This window comes from Magnolia sinica, chromosome 1, assembly GCF_029962835.1.
Source record: "Magnolia sinica isolate HGM2019 chromosome 1, MsV1, whole genome shotgun sequence".
NCBI classification, from domain to species: Eukaryota; Viridiplantae; Streptophyta; class Magnoliopsida; order Magnoliales; family Magnoliaceae; genus Magnolia; species Magnolia sinica.
The window spans coordinates 103,897,448-103,918,237 of NC_080573.1; the positions used below are offsets into that span (position 1 = coordinate 103,897,448).

The 20,790-nt window shown below is 40.1% G+C and overlaps 1 protein-coding gene across 2 annotated transcripts in view; it reads right to left on the bottom strand.

Moving 5' to 3' along the window:
• Window positions 1-1,436: 1,436 nt before the first annotated feature.
• The window catches only part of LOC131252871 (phosphoglucomutase, chloroplastic), a 53,361-nt gene continuing 34,007 nt past the window's right edge, over window positions 1,437-20,790 (bottom strand). The window contains exons 11-22 of one of the 2 annotated variants that reach the window (XM_058253640.1): window positions 17,304-17,382; window positions 17,146-17,210; window positions 16,994-17,061; window positions 4,641-4,759; window positions 4,482-4,556; window positions 4,194-4,309; window positions 2,548-2,689; window positions 2,266-2,351; window positions 2,128-2,170; window positions 1,950-2,027; window positions 1,743-1,848; window positions 1,437-1,661 (exon numbers count right to left, since the gene is read on the bottom strand). In XM_058253640.1, coding sequence (XP_058109623.1) covers window positions 1,594-1,661; window positions 1,743-1,848; window positions 1,950-2,027; window positions 2,128-2,170; window positions 2,266-2,351; window positions 2,548-2,689; window positions 4,194-4,309; window positions 4,482-4,556; window positions 4,641-4,759; window positions 16,994-17,061; window positions 17,146-17,210; window positions 17,304-17,382 — 1,045 coding nt within the window. In that variant the 3' untranslated portion in view covers window positions 1,437-1,593. Of the gene's footprint in view, window positions 1,662-1,742; window positions 1,849-1,949; window positions 2,028-2,127; window positions 2,175-2,265; window positions 2,352-2,547; window positions 2,690-4,193; window positions 4,310-4,481; window positions 4,557-4,640; window positions 4,760-16,993; window positions 17,062-17,145; window positions 17,211-17,303; window positions 17,383-20,790 lie in introns of both variants that reach the window. The other variant, XM_058253633.1, reaches the window with a different exon arrangement.

A 20,790-nucleotide genomic window follows, 5' to 3' on the forward strand; every position in this document is an offset into this window, starting at 1 on the left:
CCCCACTAAAGAGAAACTTATTATGCATGTTTTGTTTTGTTTAGCAATTATTTGAGTCCTAAATATGCCAATATGCATATTTTAGCATCTCTTGAAATTTCCATTGAGAAATTCAACCATTTCCATGTGTTTCCCTTAGTTAGCGATACATAGCGATACATAGCGATACATTCTAGGTATCAATGATGATAGCGATGATATCAATATATATAGGAGTGTACATCGAGTCGAATCGAGTCGAGCTGGCCTTAGCTCGACTCAGCTCGGCCAACCTCAGCTTGAACTCGGCTCAACTCGGTCCTTGATCCTGACTAGCCAACTCGGCTCGGTTCGGTCAGCAACTCCGGCCAGTTCAAGTAGAGTTCGAGCCAAGTTCGTCTATGCAGCATTTTCACAAACAACTGAACTGCACCTTCAAAATCTCACTATATCTAAGACAACAACAATGATTTTATAGGTGTTTTATTAAACACCTTCTAAGCAACATTAAAATCAAGAGAAAAAGGGTATTGGTTTCATATACATACCTTCCTTGCCACCAGCCACACTTCGTTGGGTCATTTCATCAAACACTTGGTGAGCAACATCCATATCAAAGTAACCGAGTTACCGAACTGGTTCGATCCGAGTTCGATTCGAGATGGGTTCGATCTGAGTTGAGTCAAGCTGAGGCCAGCTCGAACTCGGCTCGAACTCATTGCCGAGCTCAAAAAATCAGCTCGAATTGGCTCGAACTCAGCTTCAAACTGAACTTTTTTGAATCGAGCTAACTGAGCTAGCTCGGTTTCGTGTACACCTCTAAATATATATTTCCATACCCCCATATAATGAGCAATGATACAGATACTACAAACACCGTATGCATTGGTACACAATATGTGCGACCTTCGAAACTTTGTGAAAGATCCAAGTCACTGAACATGGAACATGGAACATGTGGACCCCACCCTTACTAGCCCAAAAATCAAGCAAACACGTACTATGCTCATGCGTGAGCCTAAGTAGTTAAGAGTACTATTCTTTGAGTAGCCCATCAGAAATACCGAAACACCGAACTGTTACAGAGAGAACATGTTTGAGAGAGAGAGAGAGAGAGCTCCAAGCTGACCTATGTGCGTACCAAAATAGTTAACCATTCTTTGAGTGGTCCATTGGATTACTGAAACTCCAAGCTGTTACTGGCCCATCAACTAGGGAACATGTCTACTAAAAATCAAAAGAAAAAAGGAAGATGACAGAGAAAGCGGGAAAGAACTGGGGAGCAACGTCCATTAACCTTCTTTTATTAGACTAATGGGGTCCTGATTGGGCACATATGGGGTCTGAATTTAGGATTCAGATCCATTAAATTGGATCAGGTATCTCGGGTACCTGTTTGACAGCCCTACATCATGCCCATTTATCCATTAAAGATTCAATCGAAAATAAACCTCAAATGGCAAAGGCATGGCTTCTTTCCCCCCCTTATGATTACGAACCAAAATTCAAGAAAAGGATATAAATAAAAGAATAAAAGGGGATGCCTCATTATCTGTTTCACCTCTACTCAAATAGCACTTGGTCAGCTATAATTACAACATACATCACCATGCTCTATGTTATGACGGTAGGCTTCTCCCTGCCTGTGAAGTCCTTGAGCTTTGAAACTGACAAAGCTAGATCTGAAACATTGCCAAATAATCACAATTGTCAGCGACTGGATTGATGTGGTTAAAAAAGCATTGAAATGTCGATAAACGAACCTATTAGTGGCTTCAGTGCTATTTGAGCATCCACGTCATGCTTAGAGGCATCAGGCTCAAACTGCTCAACGTAAATCCGAATGGTTGCGCCTGCCGAACCAGTCCCCTGAAAATGTACAAGGGTACATGACATGTCATCAACTTCATGTCATTCTTTCCATATTACAAAGATACATGCACCCAAAAATCAAAAGGCTGGCAGCATACCGATAGACGGAAGATGATCCTTGATCCATCCGTAAAAACAAACCGAACACCTTGTTTGGATACTACACTACCGTCCACCTAATAATAAATATCAAAATGATATGAGCTTGCATGCTATAGTAAGATCTCGGCTACGAAAAAAGGGAGAAACAGTGAATGTTTTTTTGGGTATACTTACAGGATCAGTGTAGGTGAAGTCGTCTGCAAATTGAAGTACGTAGCTTCCTATAATAGCGCGGCATTGTTAAGATCAGCATCAGAATGTGATAAGTTGAATATTGGATGGATTGCAATTGAATTCAAAGGTGCGTAAAACCTACCATACTTTTCACCTGCCTCGCTCTTGGAGATCAATTCCCTAAGGTGTCCAATCATTTGATTGGCTCCTTCGGATTCACATTCCTGAATAAAGACTTCTTAGTATTTGATCTATCAAAGCATCAGGATCGAGCCTTAGTTACAACAAATGACTGGAAGCAAGAACAGGAGCGCAGAGGATTGGAGTAGGGATCACGAGACTCGAAAGGTGAGTTAGCACACTCAGCTGCGAGTTCCCCATAATCGCTGATCCAAACAACAAAATGGAAGTGACATTTACCTCATAGTCATATCTGGAAAAGAAGTTTCGTCCATAGGTTGCCCAATGCTCCTTAGCAACATCCGCCACTGAAATCAGTTTCTCTCCAACCTTCTTATCCTTGTTTCGGTAAGCAATGATTGAAAGCCAAGCTAAGACAGCCCTGGGAATTGAAGCAAATGAGACACTCAAATTTTGGTAACAGAACGAGAAAACAAGACGCATGCTGAAGCAATCAGCATATGGCCAAAAGGTAAAACAGCTATGATCCATGAACACACACACACACACACGGCATTATCATCCACTGCATAAAGGAAATGGTCACCCCTATTATATGGGGGTGAATCAATCCGTTATGAAAAAAAAAAAGGGCCGTATCAGCTAGCACGGGCCAATTCTGTATCAATACTGTTACAGGGCCAACATGGACGTTACAGGCCAATATGGCTATAAAAGGCCCATTATGAACATTTTGATTTTCAGAATTTCTCTCATTTTCCGACTTATTCATTTCAACCATGAAGCAAGCTTAGAAATTAATATTAAACTAGATCCAGGCCTATTTTGATGATGAAAACATCAAATTTGAGTGGGATTCAATGAACTGAAGGAGAGTAGACAATTTGAGAAATATTGGAGGTAATTTTTTTGTTTTTTTAAAAATTTTATTTTATATATATATATAAGGTACTATGCGCTCGACCTCACGATAAGCTCCCGTGAGATCGAGCTGTGTGGGCCCCACCATGATGTGTGTCGACCATCAACATCGTGCATTTGATGGGTCCCCTCTAAATTATGGGATATCCCAAAAATCAGCCGTATACGGAACTCAGGTGGGCCATACCATCTAAAATCATGTGAAGACACCGTTAAAACATATAAAAGCACTTGGTGGGGCCCACCTGAGTTTTGAATGCTGCTGAAACTTGGTCTGAACCCTCATCCAAGTGGGACACACATAATGGATGGGCTGGATTTGCAAACCACATCTCGGTGGGCCCAAAAAATGATTATGAATGTTTTAATGGTGCACGGCCCCTCCCCACTTCTGTATGTGGTGTGGCCCACACAAGTCACGGATTGACTTGATTTTTGAGACCTAGGCCCACGATGGAATGGTGCATCTGATTGATGGGGTAGATGTTCGAAACGCATCACGGTGGGGCCCACACAGCTCGACCTCATGGGACGGACTCGTGAGGTCGAGCGCATAGTACCTTTTCCCATATATATATTGCCATGTTTTTTGTGGTATTTATATTTGATGGGCTCTAATCCAACAAATCATGCTTGATTTGTGTTCAACCAGGGCCTATTTGGTTGACTTTCGGCATATTAAGCTGACACTACTGGACAGACAACATTGTTACCAAAGAATGGCCTGATTACACCATCGAATGCATGTTCAAAACAAAAATACAATACATACTTTGAATCCTTGCATTTTTTTAAAAAAAATTTACCAATAAATTTTTCGACCCTGAATTCCATCTTTTGGCAACCAGTAGATAGGAACATTGGATCTAGATCCACATGAGCTTAACTACCACACTATGATGACCTTTCTCATTTACTTAATTTTAAAACATCTATAAATACTACTTTTGAAACATCTATAAATACCACTAAGTAGCCTTTCATGTTTCAGAGTGTGCATTTACCATATGCCATCCTTCTCACGTATGTGATCAGAACCTGTTCCAAAACTTTCTTCACCACAGATAGACAACTTCCCAGCATCCATAAGATTAGCAAAGAATTTCCAACCTGTGGGCACCTGTATCCATGAAGAGACTCAGTTAAGGTGCATGTTGTTTCTTGAATACATGCTGAAATTGGTCAGGGGATGAAAACGTTAGAATAAACAGATTCCGTCCTGCAGTAAGTTAAACCAGATAGAGAAATCACGTAAAAGATGGAAGAATGGAGCAATAGTCCAGGGGAAAAACCTCAAAAAAAGGCAGATTCAGTTTCTCTGCAACACGATCAAGAGCCCCACTTGTTGGCATTGACCTAGCTAGACCCTAGGAGTGAAAATGCTATGAATAATACTCTCCTTTTTGAGGTCAGTGGAAAAACAAATGGAGAGGCTACCCAATGCTCCATACCTTGGGACCATTCTGAAAATAAGGAATTGCCGCCTGTGCATTAGCTGCTATAATTGCGACGGAGTCTGAAGGAGTAATAAAAAAGTCTCTCCCAAGAATCATGTTGCGATCACCATCTCCTGAATGACAAAAAAGAGTTGTCTAGCATTAGATTTTTTTCCCCTTACTCTCCACCTCAACTTCCAAATGGGATCACTGAGAGGCTGGCAGAATTTCCAACAAATGCAACTGATGATTTCATCAGAGAAAATAGAAAAGATTAGAATGAGAAACTCCAAAGACTGAAGAGCAATAAGTAGATCCTATTTAATGGGGGGAAAAAAAGGAAGAGTAGCACTAAAAAATAATCCAAAAGTTACAGTAAATTATACTTAAATCTAACCACATCCTATGGTTATTATGGTTAATTCCAAAATACAGTCCGGTTAGAGGTCACATCCAGTAAAATACACGTATTGAAATGGTAGTAAATGTTACTCATGCATCCATGATTAGTAACTAAGAACATTATGCCTCTACAATGTTACCTAAATCACCAACCCCTTTGCATCTTCCCCTCTGAATCATGCAAGCTGATTTATGGGTCATTTTGTAATCCAGATACCTAATTTATTGTCCCAAAATTTCTTTCCTATACTCTTGTTGTTGACAGTGTTGAAGTTTTTTTTTTTTTTTGAAAGGCAACGAAGATTTCATTTAAAGAAAAGGATGGAGACAGACTGCTGAGATAGCGAGTTGAGAGCACCCAGAAACAGAGAAAACAAACAAAAAAAACAAAAACAAAAACAGAAAAAGAAAATAAAGGAGGCAGAGAAGAGCCCAGCCAAAACGCAAACAGACGGAGCAAAAACAGCCTACGAAAGCAGCTACACCCTAGCAAGCTGAGTGCCGATAAGAAGAGGGATGTGGCTAATGTTTGTAGAGTGACAAGCCCATTCAGAGAGGAAATGCTGGATTCTCTTGATCACATGGACGACTCTGAAACAACGCCAATTTCTTTCTTCCTAGATGGCCCACCAAGCAGCCAGGAGAGAGATTCTCCACACCGCAGCTCTGTTCGTATCCAGGGGGACTCCATGCCAGGCCGCGAAGACGCTATCAGTGGATTTAGGAAAGGACCAGGAAAAGTCGAAGTTGGAAAGGATAGTTGACCAAACTGAATTGAAATAAGGACAATGAACGAACGGGTGGTCCGTTGTTTCTTCATTTGACAGGCAGCAGATGCAAACGTTCGATAATATCATCCCTCTTTTCCTCATATTATCAATAGTGAGTACTTTTCTCTTTCCAACCAACCACCCAAAGACAGCGATTTTCGGAGGAACCTTGTATTTCCAAACCTTTGCGGTAAGCGTCACTTTTGAAGATTCAGTCTTCTGATCAAGGAGATGATACAAAGATTTAACCGAGAACAGGCCCTTGCTGTCAAGGGGCCACACTAGCTTATCATGTTGATCCGGATCAGGATGGCAGTTTCCTATCCACTGAAGAAGCTTCACATAAGACTCTACTTCCCAATCATGAAGATTTCTCCTGCAAGGGGGAGCCCAGACCACGACATTTCCTTGTATAGAATAGCAATCAGCCACTGTTATAGACGGATTTGGGGCTAACCTATACATATCTGGAAATTCCTCTTTTAATGCCTGGGAGCCCACCCAAATATCCTCCCAAAACCGAATTCTGTCCCCTTTCCCCATGGAGAAACTACATTGAGTTTGTACCTCTCTATGACAAGATAGAATTCCTCTCCAAACAGCAGAAACACTACTCTTAGACACCCCCTTTGTCCACCAGCCTTGAGCCGATTTCCCGTATTTACACTTGATCAACCTATTCCATAGGGTTCCTTCTTCTGCTCCAAGTCTCCACCACCATTTGCCTTGGAGGGCACGATTCATAGCTTTGAGATTTCTAATTCCAGTGCCTCCATCCTGAAAGTGTTTGCACACATCTGTCCAAGCAACCAAATGAAAATTTTTTTGATCCTCACTACCGTGCCACAGGAAGTCCCATTTAGCTTCTCCAGGATATGTAAAATCTTTGCCGGGCATTTAAAAAGGGACATGAAATATAAGGGGAGATTTGAGAGCGCCGCTTTTATCCATGTGAGCCGGCCCCCTAGCGAGAGATATCTATATTTCCACCTCGCGAGGTAGAGCTCAAAACGATCAATGATTTTGTCCCAAAATACCATCGAGTGCTTACCAATACATAGGGGGTTGCCGACAAAATTTGTAGGGAGACTCTCAAGGGTACAACCAAAAAAATCAGCAAAACGGCAAGTCTCGGAGTCGCTAATATTAACGCCTATCAGCTTTGACTTGCTGAGATTAACTTTCAGGCCTGAAACTGCCTCAAAACAACGAATAGTTGTACGAAGATTACCTACTTTATCCCCGTCGGCTTCGTAAAACAGGAGCGTATCGTCTGCATGCTGGATATGAGAGATGGGATGTTCCATATCTTTTATCTGAAAACCTTCAATAATACCTTCCGCCTGACCATTTCTTAGCATACGCGATAAAGCCTCGACCACAATAAGAAAAAGGAACAGAGATAGCGGATCTCCCGGTCGAAGGCCTTTAGAACTTTTGAAGTAGCCTTTTGGGGATCCGTTAATGAGGACCGAATACATAACTGAGATGACACAAGCCTTAATCCAGTTTAACCATCTGTCACCGAAGCCCATCCGTTTTAACATGTATAGAAGGAAATTCCAATCAACATGATCGTAGGCCTTCTCAAGATCGAGTTTGCATAAGATTCCACTTGACCCAGATATATGACTGGAGTGCAGACATTCGGTAGCCATGAGGGCACTATCAATAATTTGTCTACCCTGGATGAGGGCACTTTGGTGGTGGGAAATGATCTTGTCCATAACTCCTTGAAGGCGGTTGGCGAGAATTTTTGCGAGAATTTTGTACGGACTCCCGAGAAGACTGATAGGCCTAAAATTACGGAGAGAGTCTGCCCCCTGCACCTTCAGGATGAGGACTATGAAACTGGCCCCAAGCACATTTGACAAATGGCCCCTTTCATAGAATTCCTTAACGAAATCAAGGATGTCCCCCCTGCAACAACTCCCAGAAATGCTGAAAATTTAAGATAGGAAATCCATCTGGGCCCGAGGCTTTGTCCCCTGCCAGTGACTGGATTGCAAGTTTGACCTCATCAGGGGAGAACCCAGCTTCCAGGGAGGCAGCATCCAACTCAGAGATCCAATCCATAGGCAGAAAATCCAGGGTGAGCTTGTGATGGGTATCTGACTTGAGAAGATTGGAGAAAAAAGAGACGACCTCATCTGAGATCATCTGCTTGTCTTTTGTGCGCTCCCCATTTATCGATAGACAGTTTATCTTATTAATACTTGCCCGAGCACTAGCAATAGCATGAAAATAGCAAGTGTTTTTATCACCTTCCTTTATCCATTTACACCTAGCCTTCTGTCTCCGAGAGATCTCCTCCTCTAAAACCCTAGCTGAATACACATTAATAAGCTCAGCGCGTCTGGACCACAATGTACAATCTGTCGGATCGTCTTCGTAAGCAGCATCAATGGATTGGATATGACCCAAAATGTCATCTGTTGCCCGCCGTTTGAGAAGGAAGTCTGATTTCCAAGCTTTAAAATTGGTCTTTAACATGCTCAACTTTTTACTTAGTCTAAAGCCTGCGAAGCCATCGACCTTCATCTCCTTCCACCAGTCAGAGATGAGCTTATCGAAACCCTCAATCTTCAGCCATGAAATATCGAAACGAAACGGCTTAGGGCCCCAATTTTCCTCTTCCATAGAGAGAAGAATCAGCGAATGATCAGACGTTGGCTGAGGAAGAGACATCTGCAAAACATTCGGAAAAATTTCGGTCCAATCTGCTGAAACAAGAAAGCGGTCTAACCTTGCAAGAGTAGGCGAGTCACGCAAATTTGACCAAGTAAATCTGGAGCCAGACAACGAGATATTTATCAACTCATGATCATCAATCTAGCGAGAAAAAGACCGCATCGCAGCAGAACCTCGACCAGGCTGAGAACGCTCCTCCACATGTCGCGTGATTTTGAAGTCACCTCTGATACACCATGGACCGTCGAAAATTTCCCTAGCAGCATGAAGATCCTTCCAAAAATCAGATCTCCTATCAGCATGGTTAGGACCATAGATTGAAGAAATGAGGAAGGAAAAATTGGATCCCATCTGATTTAGGACCACGGAAACCGAAAATTCACTAATCTGACTACTTTCCATTGACCATATCTCCGAATTCCATGCAATAAGAATCCCACCTGCACTACCTACCGCATTTGAAACCTCCCATTTAGCATTTCGAACTTTTCAAAGCATGTTCAAGAGAGAAACCGAAAAGGCCGGGGACTTGGTTTCCTGGAAGCTAATAATGTCAGCTTTACTTCTTCCTGTGATATCTTTTATCAGGCAACACTTCTTCTTGGATCCCACGCATCCAACGTTCCATGACAGAATTTTCATTTAGAAACCGATCTTCCCCTACGACCACCATGGATAACACATTCTGTGGGCTCCAAACAATGTCCAGGACTGGTTAGGAGGCTCTACAACTCTCTATTTCTAATGGGCTTAGCATGAAATTTTCTTGGAGATTTTTGACATTTCAGAGGCTTGCCACGAGCTTCGATGCAGTGGAAAAGAGCCAAAAAATCTTAAGGATGGTCTCCGAAAGAGAGGCCTAAGGATCTTCTGATGTGACCCATAGCATCTTTGATCCACTGTTTTTTCTGGATGGAGGCCGCCAGTTCTGATCTCGCAGCCACAAGTTGTCGGCGAAATTATCGAATTATAGCTAATAATTTCCGAAACCACAAATATCGTCTCTTCTAGATATCAGCGGGATTTCGCCAATATTTTCAAAATTTCAACATTTTTGTTGATTTTCGGCAATAAAATCAATTGAAGGTCCAGCGTATAAACTGGAAAATAAAAAAGATTAAAAGAAAAAAGAAAATAAATACCTTTTTTTTTTCTTTCTTTCTTTTGGATCTATTTGAAAAAATCTTTTTCAGCACCTTGCAAGGAGTTTTGGCACAACATTTGGTCTAATTGGTCTAATAACCTAAAAAAAAATTTCGATTTCAGGGATTTCAGATATTTTGGTGACTGCATGGTAATCTTGTTGGGATTTTCGGTCGAAAATTCCTCTACTTAATTGGAAAGAATCGCAGATTTTGCGTTTCCTTGGTGAAGATGCCTCCAAACATCATTTTAGGGTTTGAAAAACAGTCTGGGTTCGTTCCCACTTTCCCCTTTTGTTTATGACTTCCGAACGCAACTTAAGTTGCGACTTTCAAAACGTGCAATGAGTCATGCATGTGACTCTATGGGCCCACCTCAATGCACGCGTTGTATATCTAGGCCGTCCATTTGTTTTGCCATGTCACTTGATGGCATGACTCAAAAAAAGAAGCAGATCCAGATCTCAGGTGGACCACACCGTAAGAAACAGGGGTCACTAAGCACCCACTATTAAAAACTTCTTTGGGTCCACCGTCATGTTTATTTGCCATCTAAGTTGTTGATAAGGTCAGATAGACCTGGATGAAGGGGAAACATAAATATCAGCTCGATCTAATACCTTTGTAGCTCACAAAAGTTTTTAATGGTGAATGACCACTGTTTCTTGTGGTGTGGTCAGTGGTCCACCTAAGATTTGGATCTACTTCATTTTTGGGCCCATGCCTTAAACTAAGTTGGCAAAACAGATGGACGGCATAGATATACAACACACACGTGGAGGTGGGCCCCACTGCCATGTCACACCCACAGCGCTGGTTCAAGGTCTACATAGCCTACCACAGGAACTTCCTGTATAGGGAAGCTAGTTCGATACCGTGGGGCCCACCATGATGTTTGTCACAAATCCACCCCATCCATCCGTTTTGCCCGATCATGTTAGGAAATGGGCCCAAAAAATGATGCATATCCAAAACTCAGGTGGGCCGCATGACAAGAAAAAGTGGGTAAGGAAATGCCTACCATTAAAACCTCCCCTGGCTCCATTGTAATGTTTATATGCCATCCAAACCATTAACAAGTCATTTCTGCTGGGATGAACTGAAAACACTATAATATTAGCATGATCTAAAACTTGTGGCCCTGCGAATGTTTCAATGGTGGACATTCAATCTCACTGTTTTGTGTCGTGTGGCCCACTTGAGTTTTGGATTTGCCTCATTTCTGTTTTGTCTCATGTCCTAACATGATCTAGAAAAACAGAGGGACAGGGTGGATTTCTCACAAACATCATAGTGGCCCCCACCCAGCTTCATATGTTCTCGCAAGAAATCCGCATCCCAGCTAATTCTTCGTAAAATGTATTAATTTAAATTTCACAGTTGAGCAACCCTCTCTAGACAAGTCACAATTCCATGGACAAATTGATCAAACAATCATAACCTCTGACTCATGGATGCTTGTTTATGAAAATAGGACCATTCGATTTCTTTTATTTGAATAGTCCAATTAGTGTCCACCAATCTGATACTTAACTTTGAATTTATGATATAACTACACTAGGTATCATAATTTGGACGATTTAATTAGATTGCTCGTGTGCAATTTCTAAGTGCCTACATATAAAATTCATATTTTGTATTTTTTAATATTAAAATAAATATGTTTTTGGGATATAATAAATTATTCATTTATTTCTTTAAATGTGGCTCATTGAAGGCCATTTTACCATATGATGAGGATAGGTTGACTGAAAGTGGTCCATTAGGATCCATTGGTTCTATTTAAAGAAAAATGAAGGATTAAATTATTTATTTTTAAATATTTTTTAAAAATAAATTAATAATACGTATAACGAAAAAACGGTTAAAAAATCTATTTGTATGGATTATGTAATGAATGGTTTGGATTGATGGGTAGATGGGAGGGATGGATGGATGGATTAGGAGGTTGGATGGATGGGTGGCTGGATGGGATGGGATGGGATGGATGGATGGATGGATGGAAACTTATTATGCATGCATTCTTTTTGTAATTTTTTTATTCTTAAATATGAAAAAGAAATGTGTATTTAGGCATCTCCTAAAGTTTCACTGAAAAATTCCACAGTTTTTCCTGTTTTTCTCACATTTCTGGTTATCGGCGATAATGATATTGTTTCTTCATCTCCAACCAGTGAAACTTATAGCGATACCGACAACTCGAACACTGGTTGTTGATTAAGTTATCATCAAAATTTATTAGGATCTACTATCTAGAGATTTATACTGTGATTTATGCAATAATATAATACTATGCATGAAGGATCTATTGTGGTAGTATTCATTGTTTCATATATAATTTGCAATATCAATTATATTATCAATAATATAATACTATGCATGAAGGATCTATCAGGATCTACTTATTAAACTGAAGTGATTAACTAACTTTAAATAAAAAAGTTACTTATAATTGATCATAAACCAAACTTACTTATCTACTAGTGTAAGTAGAAAAGGTAACTTATTTGATGGTATCCAAACAGGCCCTTATGAATCATGATGGGAGAGAATCATATTTGAGACTCAGTGTGAAGGGGATACTGGAAGTTCTGGGGATGGGCAGCATCATGTGCAGAGAGGGACTCCCATGACCCCTGATCAGATAGAGTATCATGTCAAATATGAGCATTGGAGTTGAGCCTCAGATAGAATCCAATGTAGAACCCAACAAAAAGGGACTCCCATGAATCCTGGTGATAGAGTATAATGTCAAATACTTGCATCAATCCTGATGATAGAGTATATTGTCAGATACTCCCAAGGGCCCACTAGAATGTCTAGTGATGAACATTGGGGGTGCTTAGGGGGGTGCTTAGAAGGGCAAGTTGTCTGGTTGAGGTCTTGACAGAGTTCAATATACAACCCATAGAAGAGCAAAAAGGTGCTCACAAGGTGTAGATTATGTAGTTGACAGTCCGACAGAATCTACAGTAGGACACAAGAAGCACAAGGGCACTCACAAGGTTTATGCATCAAGTGTCAAGCATTGATGAAATCCAAGGGTGGAGCCCATGATCTGTCCAATCAAACAATTGGATCCACAATCTGTTCAATCAGTGATCTGGGCTCCACAATATATTTTGGACAATTTCGTGGGCATATGACGATGGGCTGGTACATCAAATTCTTGATGGGGTTCTGATAGCCAATGACTGTCTGCATTTGAGAGAATCCTACAGTATTCCTGGACTAATGTGTAAAATTGACACAGAAAAAAACATATAAAACACATTGACTGGGAATTCGTCCCATATCTGTTGAGGTGAATGGGGTATAAAGAAAGATGGTGAAATCAGATGAAAGAATGAATATCATCAGCTCCATTGTTACGTATATCTTTCTTTAGAAGCTCAAGATTTTTCCGTCAGGTAGGCCCCCCATTCCCCTCTTCTACTGACTTTAATGAGGGAAAACTCTGCGATCCTTGTCATGTGGTAGAAGCTCAAGAATTTTCCGTCAGGTAGACCCCCCATTCCCCTCTTCTACTCACTTTAATGAGGGAAAACTCTGCGATCCTTGTCATGTGGTAGTTGTTGAGATTGCAGCCAAGGATGAAAGTCCTTAAGAAGTCAAATGTGGTGAAGCACCCTATTTATGGTAGATAAGTCTCTAGTATGTGCCAAGTGATGTGGTCATGTCCAGGAAAAATTTCCCTATCTGCAAAGTGGCTGAACTCTTTTCTAAATTCCTAGAACCTCTTTTCTCCTTACACCCACCACACAACCTCTCTAAACTAGGGCTGAAAGTTGGGCGGGTTCAACCCGACCGACCCCATATTGGTTGGGCTCGGGTAGGATGTATCGGGTCCTGTCTCGAGCTTGGGCTATATAAACACCAACCTGATAAAACTTGGGTCAGGCTCGGGTTGAGGGTCTTGGGTTACCCGACCCAACCCGCACCTGATTGATATATAAGTTACTTATAAATTATAATTGAGTGTGGATCGTCTATGTTGAAGGCACAGGAAATTCCAGTGCCGTCGGGTCTCATTGGTCCACATCATTTCCAATGACTCAAACAAACAAGATACGCTGGATTTCTCTCTCTCAAATATATTGTGTGCTATACAACACGACTTTTAAAGGAGTCGTTGTCCTATAGTTTAGCTTATTTGTTTAGAAAAAAAGGAAGTTCTTTACTATAAATAACTACATACATAATTAATAAAATCATAGACATAAAAAAATAAGACGTGTATTGAAATATAATAGACTAATATAATAACAAAAATATTAGCATGTATCCACCCGATGATGCGGACATCAGTGGTGCACCCTAAAGAGTGTGAGAGGAGGAGGCATCGCCGACAGAGTACCGGAGCGGAGGAGTTGATGTGGATGGACGTTGGGTCCATCAGACCCATTTTTTGACGTGCTACGAGTGTAGGAGCGGCATGACCACACCCTGACCATAGATATATAGGTCGGATTTCACACCCTACCACACGGGTGTTTTAGTTTTAGGCGTTTTTGTTCTTTTCCTTATTTCAGGGACTTTATTGCACTTTCTTTACTTTTCGTCATTTTTATTATTTTTCTTGTTTTCAGGCGCTTTAGTGCACTATTACTTTTTCCATAGCTTATATATACGTTGTGAGAAACCCTATTTTCATTATTATTGAATGAATAGAAATTCGTTTATTTTCTTCCTCTTTATTCAAGAGATTAGGGTTTTAGGATTGACCCTTAGGTGTTGAGGATTCCACTCTGATTTTAGGTTTTTTTCTTTCTAGATCTTCAAGGTGCAGGAAAAGGTAAGAATCATTCTCATTCTTTTCTTTTGACAACAAAAGGACCTATACCTTCTTCATCTCGAACTCTTCATTTTTCACCCATTTCGTTCCTTTCTGAATATACCCTTTCTAGTTTGAACGGAAAAGAGAGATGGCTAGTCAATAGAATCAGATCCAAATTTGACTGTGGACTGACTTATGCTAGATCTGGGATATCCTCATATCCCTAGGTCCTTCATTTCTACGCGATTTTATGCTAAGGGGCATGATCATGACGGAATGACCTCATCTTTGTTTTGAAATTTACCTAATCCCTTTGATTGGAAACTGTTAGTTAATTGGTGTATTTATTTGAATATTCTTTAACCTGATTATACATGCATCTAGGATTAGGTCATCACATGTCCCTGCATCACCCGACCAACCCGACCGAGCCCGCTTGGGTTGGGCTTGGGTTGAGAATTCCCAACCCGAGGTTGGGTTGGCTGGGTTTGGGTTGAGGTATAGGAACCTTAGGTTGGGCTAGGATTGAGCACCAACCCGACCTAACCTGCCCGACTTTCAGCCCTACTCTAAACACTACTAATACCGTATGCTTTCTCTATATTTATAAAAATCATGTGTAAAGTTTTCCTCTTCGCCATATACTTTTCCATCAATTGTCCAGGTACAATGATAGCCTCAATTGTTAAAATCCATCAAAACTACTCTGCTTGCTCTCTTTATATCATCTTCTACGAAAACAAAAAAGAACAAAAAAGAGTCATTGATATGTACTTGTCTAAGTTGTTGATCGTACTCAAACACCAAACTATTTGTATGAGTACTTAATCATGTCCAAACTATGCTAAAAAATTCACAAAAGTCATCACTTGTCTAATCTCGATTCCACAATTTGATGACAAAATGAAGGGTAAAACTCATTGATAGAAGTTGTTTATACAATATATGGAGTTCAACTTTTTCATAATAAATGCAAAAGCAACATAACCCCAATGTCCCTTTTCTTTCTAGCTGTTCCATATTCCTTTTATACGTTGTTTTTACTCACTCAACCCCATGATATATACATTTCAGAAGATTACCCAAAATAACCCTTCTTAAGATACAACAGATGAAGTTCACACTTTCTTCACAATAAATACAGAACCATAACTTACCTTTCCTCTCTCGAAGCCACACCATCCCATATTTCTCACCTCTTTTTTTCTCCCTTCATGATCCATTGATGTGTTCTCTCTCTCTGCCTTTTGTCTTCTTCCCATCTCTCATTTCTCCTTTTTCTTCCTTTAACCCTTCTAGCCAAAATATGGGCATCCCCAAAACTCAAAATTAATGGACAAGCAATCTTTGTCAATCCATTCTTGGAACTATTACACTGACTGAAAATGTCTTTAACTCATTTCAATGAACCATCTTCACTTCCATGATGAGAAACATGCTCAAAGGCCTAATTGACAAGAAAACACTCAACTATCATGTCATTGTTAGTGCTATTGATCCCCCCCTATCAGCTAGCTAGTCTCATGTTCATGGAAACTGCCAAGCACATGTTGGAGCAGTTGTCAGGGTTTATGCCAAATTTCTCTCTTCAAGCCACAGTTGAGCTACTAAAGCATGGTTCTCTAAGGTGATTGATCATTTCAAGCTTTAAGAGTTCTCCTTCTATGCGCCTGTAGTGCTTTCTACCTGCCGTGGCACTAAAGGCAATGCTTGTTTCAGCTTTGTGATGGGCATAATTGTGAATTGATATCATATGCATTTCTCTTATAAAAAAGATAAGAAGATTAATGTGTCTGCTTCAGGCCCATCAGCCCAGTCCAGAAGAAATCATGTCACACGGTTCTTTCAGTTGTTACCCACCATGCACTAGCCAATGGCCCAAGGACGTGATATTCTTCCCAGCCCTTCATTGTCCCGCCATGATTAGTTGCTCGAACTGATCCACTTAGGATCACAGTTAAAAATGTACTTTAAAAAAACCATTATCGCCAATTCACCATCATCATCATGGTGCTAGCCATTTGGGTCTGCATGAGTTTTTTTTATAAAATGGTATAGAAAAAATATTTTTTTAAAGGTGAATGGAAAAGAATGTTGTTGCAAATGTTAACTGGAGTTGCAATAGGAAGTAGGTTACTAGCTGAAAAACATCGTGGACTTCTGATGGATCAATGCCTTAAGATCTGAAAACGGATGAGGATGGGACTCCTGATGATCTATATATCCATCTAAAAGAAATTGGTCGGTGGGTTTATTTACCCCACCATAATAAACCCAAACACACTATGTACTCAGGTTGGTGTTAGTCAGGTCATGATTCTCAGCCAAGAAGGAAGCTCACAAAACATACAAGTTTACACTACACAAGAATGATAGTGTACAAGTGATCTTCTTGGTTTTGTTTCATATACTACAATAGAAGTGTTCAGGGTTCAAAATAGCACGTGAAGGCAGAACTTCAGGAAATTACGCAACACACCTTGAAAGCTGAGGCATTTTTAAAAAGACCGTACAAGTAACTCACATAAAATCCAGGGCAGTTGGAAAATCATCAAAACCATCAACAAAACTTCAATCTTTTCTTACCATCACTCGCTGCTCCAAAATCAGGTGCATTCTCACCAAACATAACGTTGACCAAATCCTTGGCATACCTATTTCACAATAGGAACAAAAATAACATCTTATAACCATGGAGAAACAAGTTTTATGCATTTTTTTTATAAAAAAAAACTTACGTAAGATTGGGGTCTGGATGACCATGCCCAAAATCTTCCAGTGGCACTCCATTGGCAATGGAATCCTGCAGGATACACCGAACATCTATGTTCAAATATTTCAACCACCTTATAAGCGTAGTTAATTTATTAAGAGTTTTGTAGATGTGTGAAGATACCGGAGCAGCTCCAAGCCTATCAACAAATATTGGTTTTGCATAGGCACCAGTCACTGCATGCATTGCATCAAATGCGAACCTGAAAGGTTTTGTTCAACAAGTAGATTATCAAAATTACCTTCACATTTCATAAAAAGAGTAAGTCCAGAAATTGTTCGAGTATTAAAAATATAGATGGCACACTTTTTTCTTTGACGCTCACAAAAAGCAAGGACACTCCGCGAGTAAACTGGCTGAGTGATAAATAATTATCAAAATCTTTCAACCATGAAATTAGGATTCTGAGCTTTTAGAAAGTAAGATAGAGAGTGGTTTCAAGTGAACCATACATAAGAACGGTACCAAAGAATAAAGCTAAATTACATGATGATCATTCATAACCATGTCCCAGCTATTTTGGGTCTCTCCAATCATTCCTATTTGAGGCCATATCCTCAGTAAGTGAACAAGGCTTCAGATGGGTAATTAGCACCACACTCTAGCTCTCTTATTGATAAATAATTTTCAAGAATTTTCAACCATGAAAATTTGGATTCCGAGCATTTCAACTTTAGACTACATAAATCCTGGTCCATAAACAAATAAAGTAAAAGAGGGAAAGTGGCTTGCGTAGACCATGAAAGAGAATCGGATCGAAGATGCTCATCAAAATGGGTGGTGGGCAAGGTATTCCAAACAATTATGCAATGGCCGTAATGGTAACCATGTTAACCTTTATGCATTACAGGGCCGTAATAGGGTAATGGCCATTACGGCCCATATCATAACAGTAACGGTGGTGTCCATTACGACCACCATTACCGTTATGGAATACCTCAGCAGTGGGGGGAATTAAAGAAGAAAGAAAAATTACATGATCATCATCATCATAGCCTTTGCCCCAGATATTTGGGATCATCTTTGCAAGTCCGTCTTGCCAATAATTTGTATCCAAAGGCATCCTTGCTAAGTGAACAAGCCTTCCTATCCCTTCTCATGACCTCATTCCAAGTCCTTTATAAGTTCTGCCTCTCATCCTCTTTTCCAGCCCTTCAAGGTTTCCCCTCCTTATCAGAGCTGTCTACAGTCACGCACAAACCATCTCTGTCCACTCTCTATCACTTTATTTCTTATTGGAACAACTACTAGGCTGCTTGAATGACCTTATTGAAAGTTGCATCCTTCCTGGCATCCATCTCAATATTCTCTTCTCTGGGACACTCATCCACTTCATGTTGCTTTCTAACTGCTGGAAATTTATTGAACCACAAAACAAGGGAGCAAGTGAAAGGATATGACCAGGAGAAGGATGGTGCGGGGTTATTCCACAACCCCCTACCCCAAGGATTATAAAATTTGCTCTTCTCATGTTGCAATTATACAACACTTCAGAGGCACATCTCTACTTCATCCCTCTAGTTCTATTGGAAACATCCTCATCAATCTCTCTGTCATTTGGAATAAGAGGGCCAAGGCAGTGAAACAAATCGTTTTGAGGAATCTCCTAGCCATAAATTTAAAGGAAAAACTAGCCTATGAGACTATTCCTACTAAAGTTGCATTCCAAATAATCCATCTTAATTATGTTAATTTTTAATACTCTAGACTTTAGAGCCTTCAAACCTCTAATTTACAGTTTGCTCCTCTACTCTCCAATCTTGTCAACTACACGTTATCGACAAAACATGCACCAATTTTTAAGACTCTAGACTTTAGAGCCTTCAAACCCCTCTCTCTCTCTCTCTCTCTCTCTCTCTCTCTCTCTCTCTCTCTCTCTCTCTCTCTCTCTCTCTCCCCACTATTTTACATGGTATCACAGCTACGTAATTTTTTATCCTTATTTTTCTTGTTCAAATCTTCTTATTTCTTTTCTTTATCCCTTAGTGTTCCTTATCTTGCTTGTGCTGAAAGTTTCTAAAAGAACCCAGGGATTCTTTTTTGTTTCTTTTATGTGTCGGGCCTTTGGTAATGGTTTGCGTGTGTCAGGAGGAGGGAATGGAGACATCATCTTCTTGAACGATATCACCTCACATGTGACCGTTGCAAATGTATGGGCTGTTTGCTCGTGTTAGATGCCTTGTGCATGAGTATATTTCTTCGTGGCCAGTTAGTAATGGACGTGTGGGCTGATTCTTCTGTCCAAGGTGATGTGTATCGTGTGAAGTGTTCAAGTATGGTGCTCATTAATTGTGCTAGGTCAACCCACGTTTGTGCTCGTGAGGTACTCTTATTTTATTTGCTATGGAGATAAAAAATGACCCAAAATCTGGATTTATAAACCCATCTGATTTTCAGTGGTCAAGATAATCTCTATCAAGTTAAATTGGACAAATTATTTACAGTGGTATAAGTCAATCCAAGTTTTTCTCTTAGCCAAGGGAAAATTGAGAGATATGAATACATGGAAACTTGATGAAGAATCCAGTATGCTTATAACCAATGGATCTAGGAAAACCCCCAAATTATGATCTGGTTATGGAATAGTAGGAAACCTTCCTGGATACAACAAAAGAAATGTAGGGTGCTCTACGAGAGATATATTCATCTGATAAAAGCATCTCTCGTACTTATTAGTTATATGAAGAAATATTGGAACTTTAACAAGGAGAGAAGAAATTGTTGGGTGAATATTATTCCAAACTTAAAGGAATTTGAGAACAATTGATGTGTATCAACCCCTAACTACCGCTTTGGAGAAACTATATCAGCAACAAGAAGAGTCTTGAGCAGCCAAGGTCTTAGCTAGATTAAAATGTGAGTATAAACTGGTACATGCACAAAATTTGGGTAACGAAGACATGTTTTTTTTTAAACGAGGTGTATGCACGCCTCCGCTGTGTATCTTTGGGCTGTACAAGTGGAGCCAATGACGACTTGACTCTAGCATCATTCTTTGGACGGAGTGTGGTGGTGGACATATTGGAAGATGTATTCGTGGCGACATAAGAGGCGGTCGTGGCAGAGGTCGCAGACATACGAAGTGTGCATATTGTGGGCTTTCCAATCATTCTATTGAAAAATGTTAGGACCTTGCATAAACTAATTAAGCTTCCCACACTGGATGGAGTAGCGAGCTTCCTCTTGCTAATTCTATATCTCCACAGACACGCATGACTGGTGAGATAGTTACTCAGACATAGAAGAATATTCTAAATTGTTGAACAATTTAGAGAATCAGTCTGTTCCTACTACCATTGTAGCTACTTCCACGCCTATAACTACATTTGTAACCTCACGAATGGCTTGTTTAGAACCCAAATCTCATACTCCATGGGTAATTGAACGTTCAACCATATGACAGGTCAATCTAGTGTGTTTTCGTATATTAATGACTAATTAACAAGCTCTTTTGTCACTTTGGCAAATGATACCTAATCCAAAGTATATAGAATGTGCATCGTTCATACAAGTCCATCTCTTTCATTATCCTTTGTTTTATTTGCTCCAAAATTTCCTTTAAACCTTTTGTCTGTTAGCAAACTTACTAAATCTCTTCACTGTTGCGTCT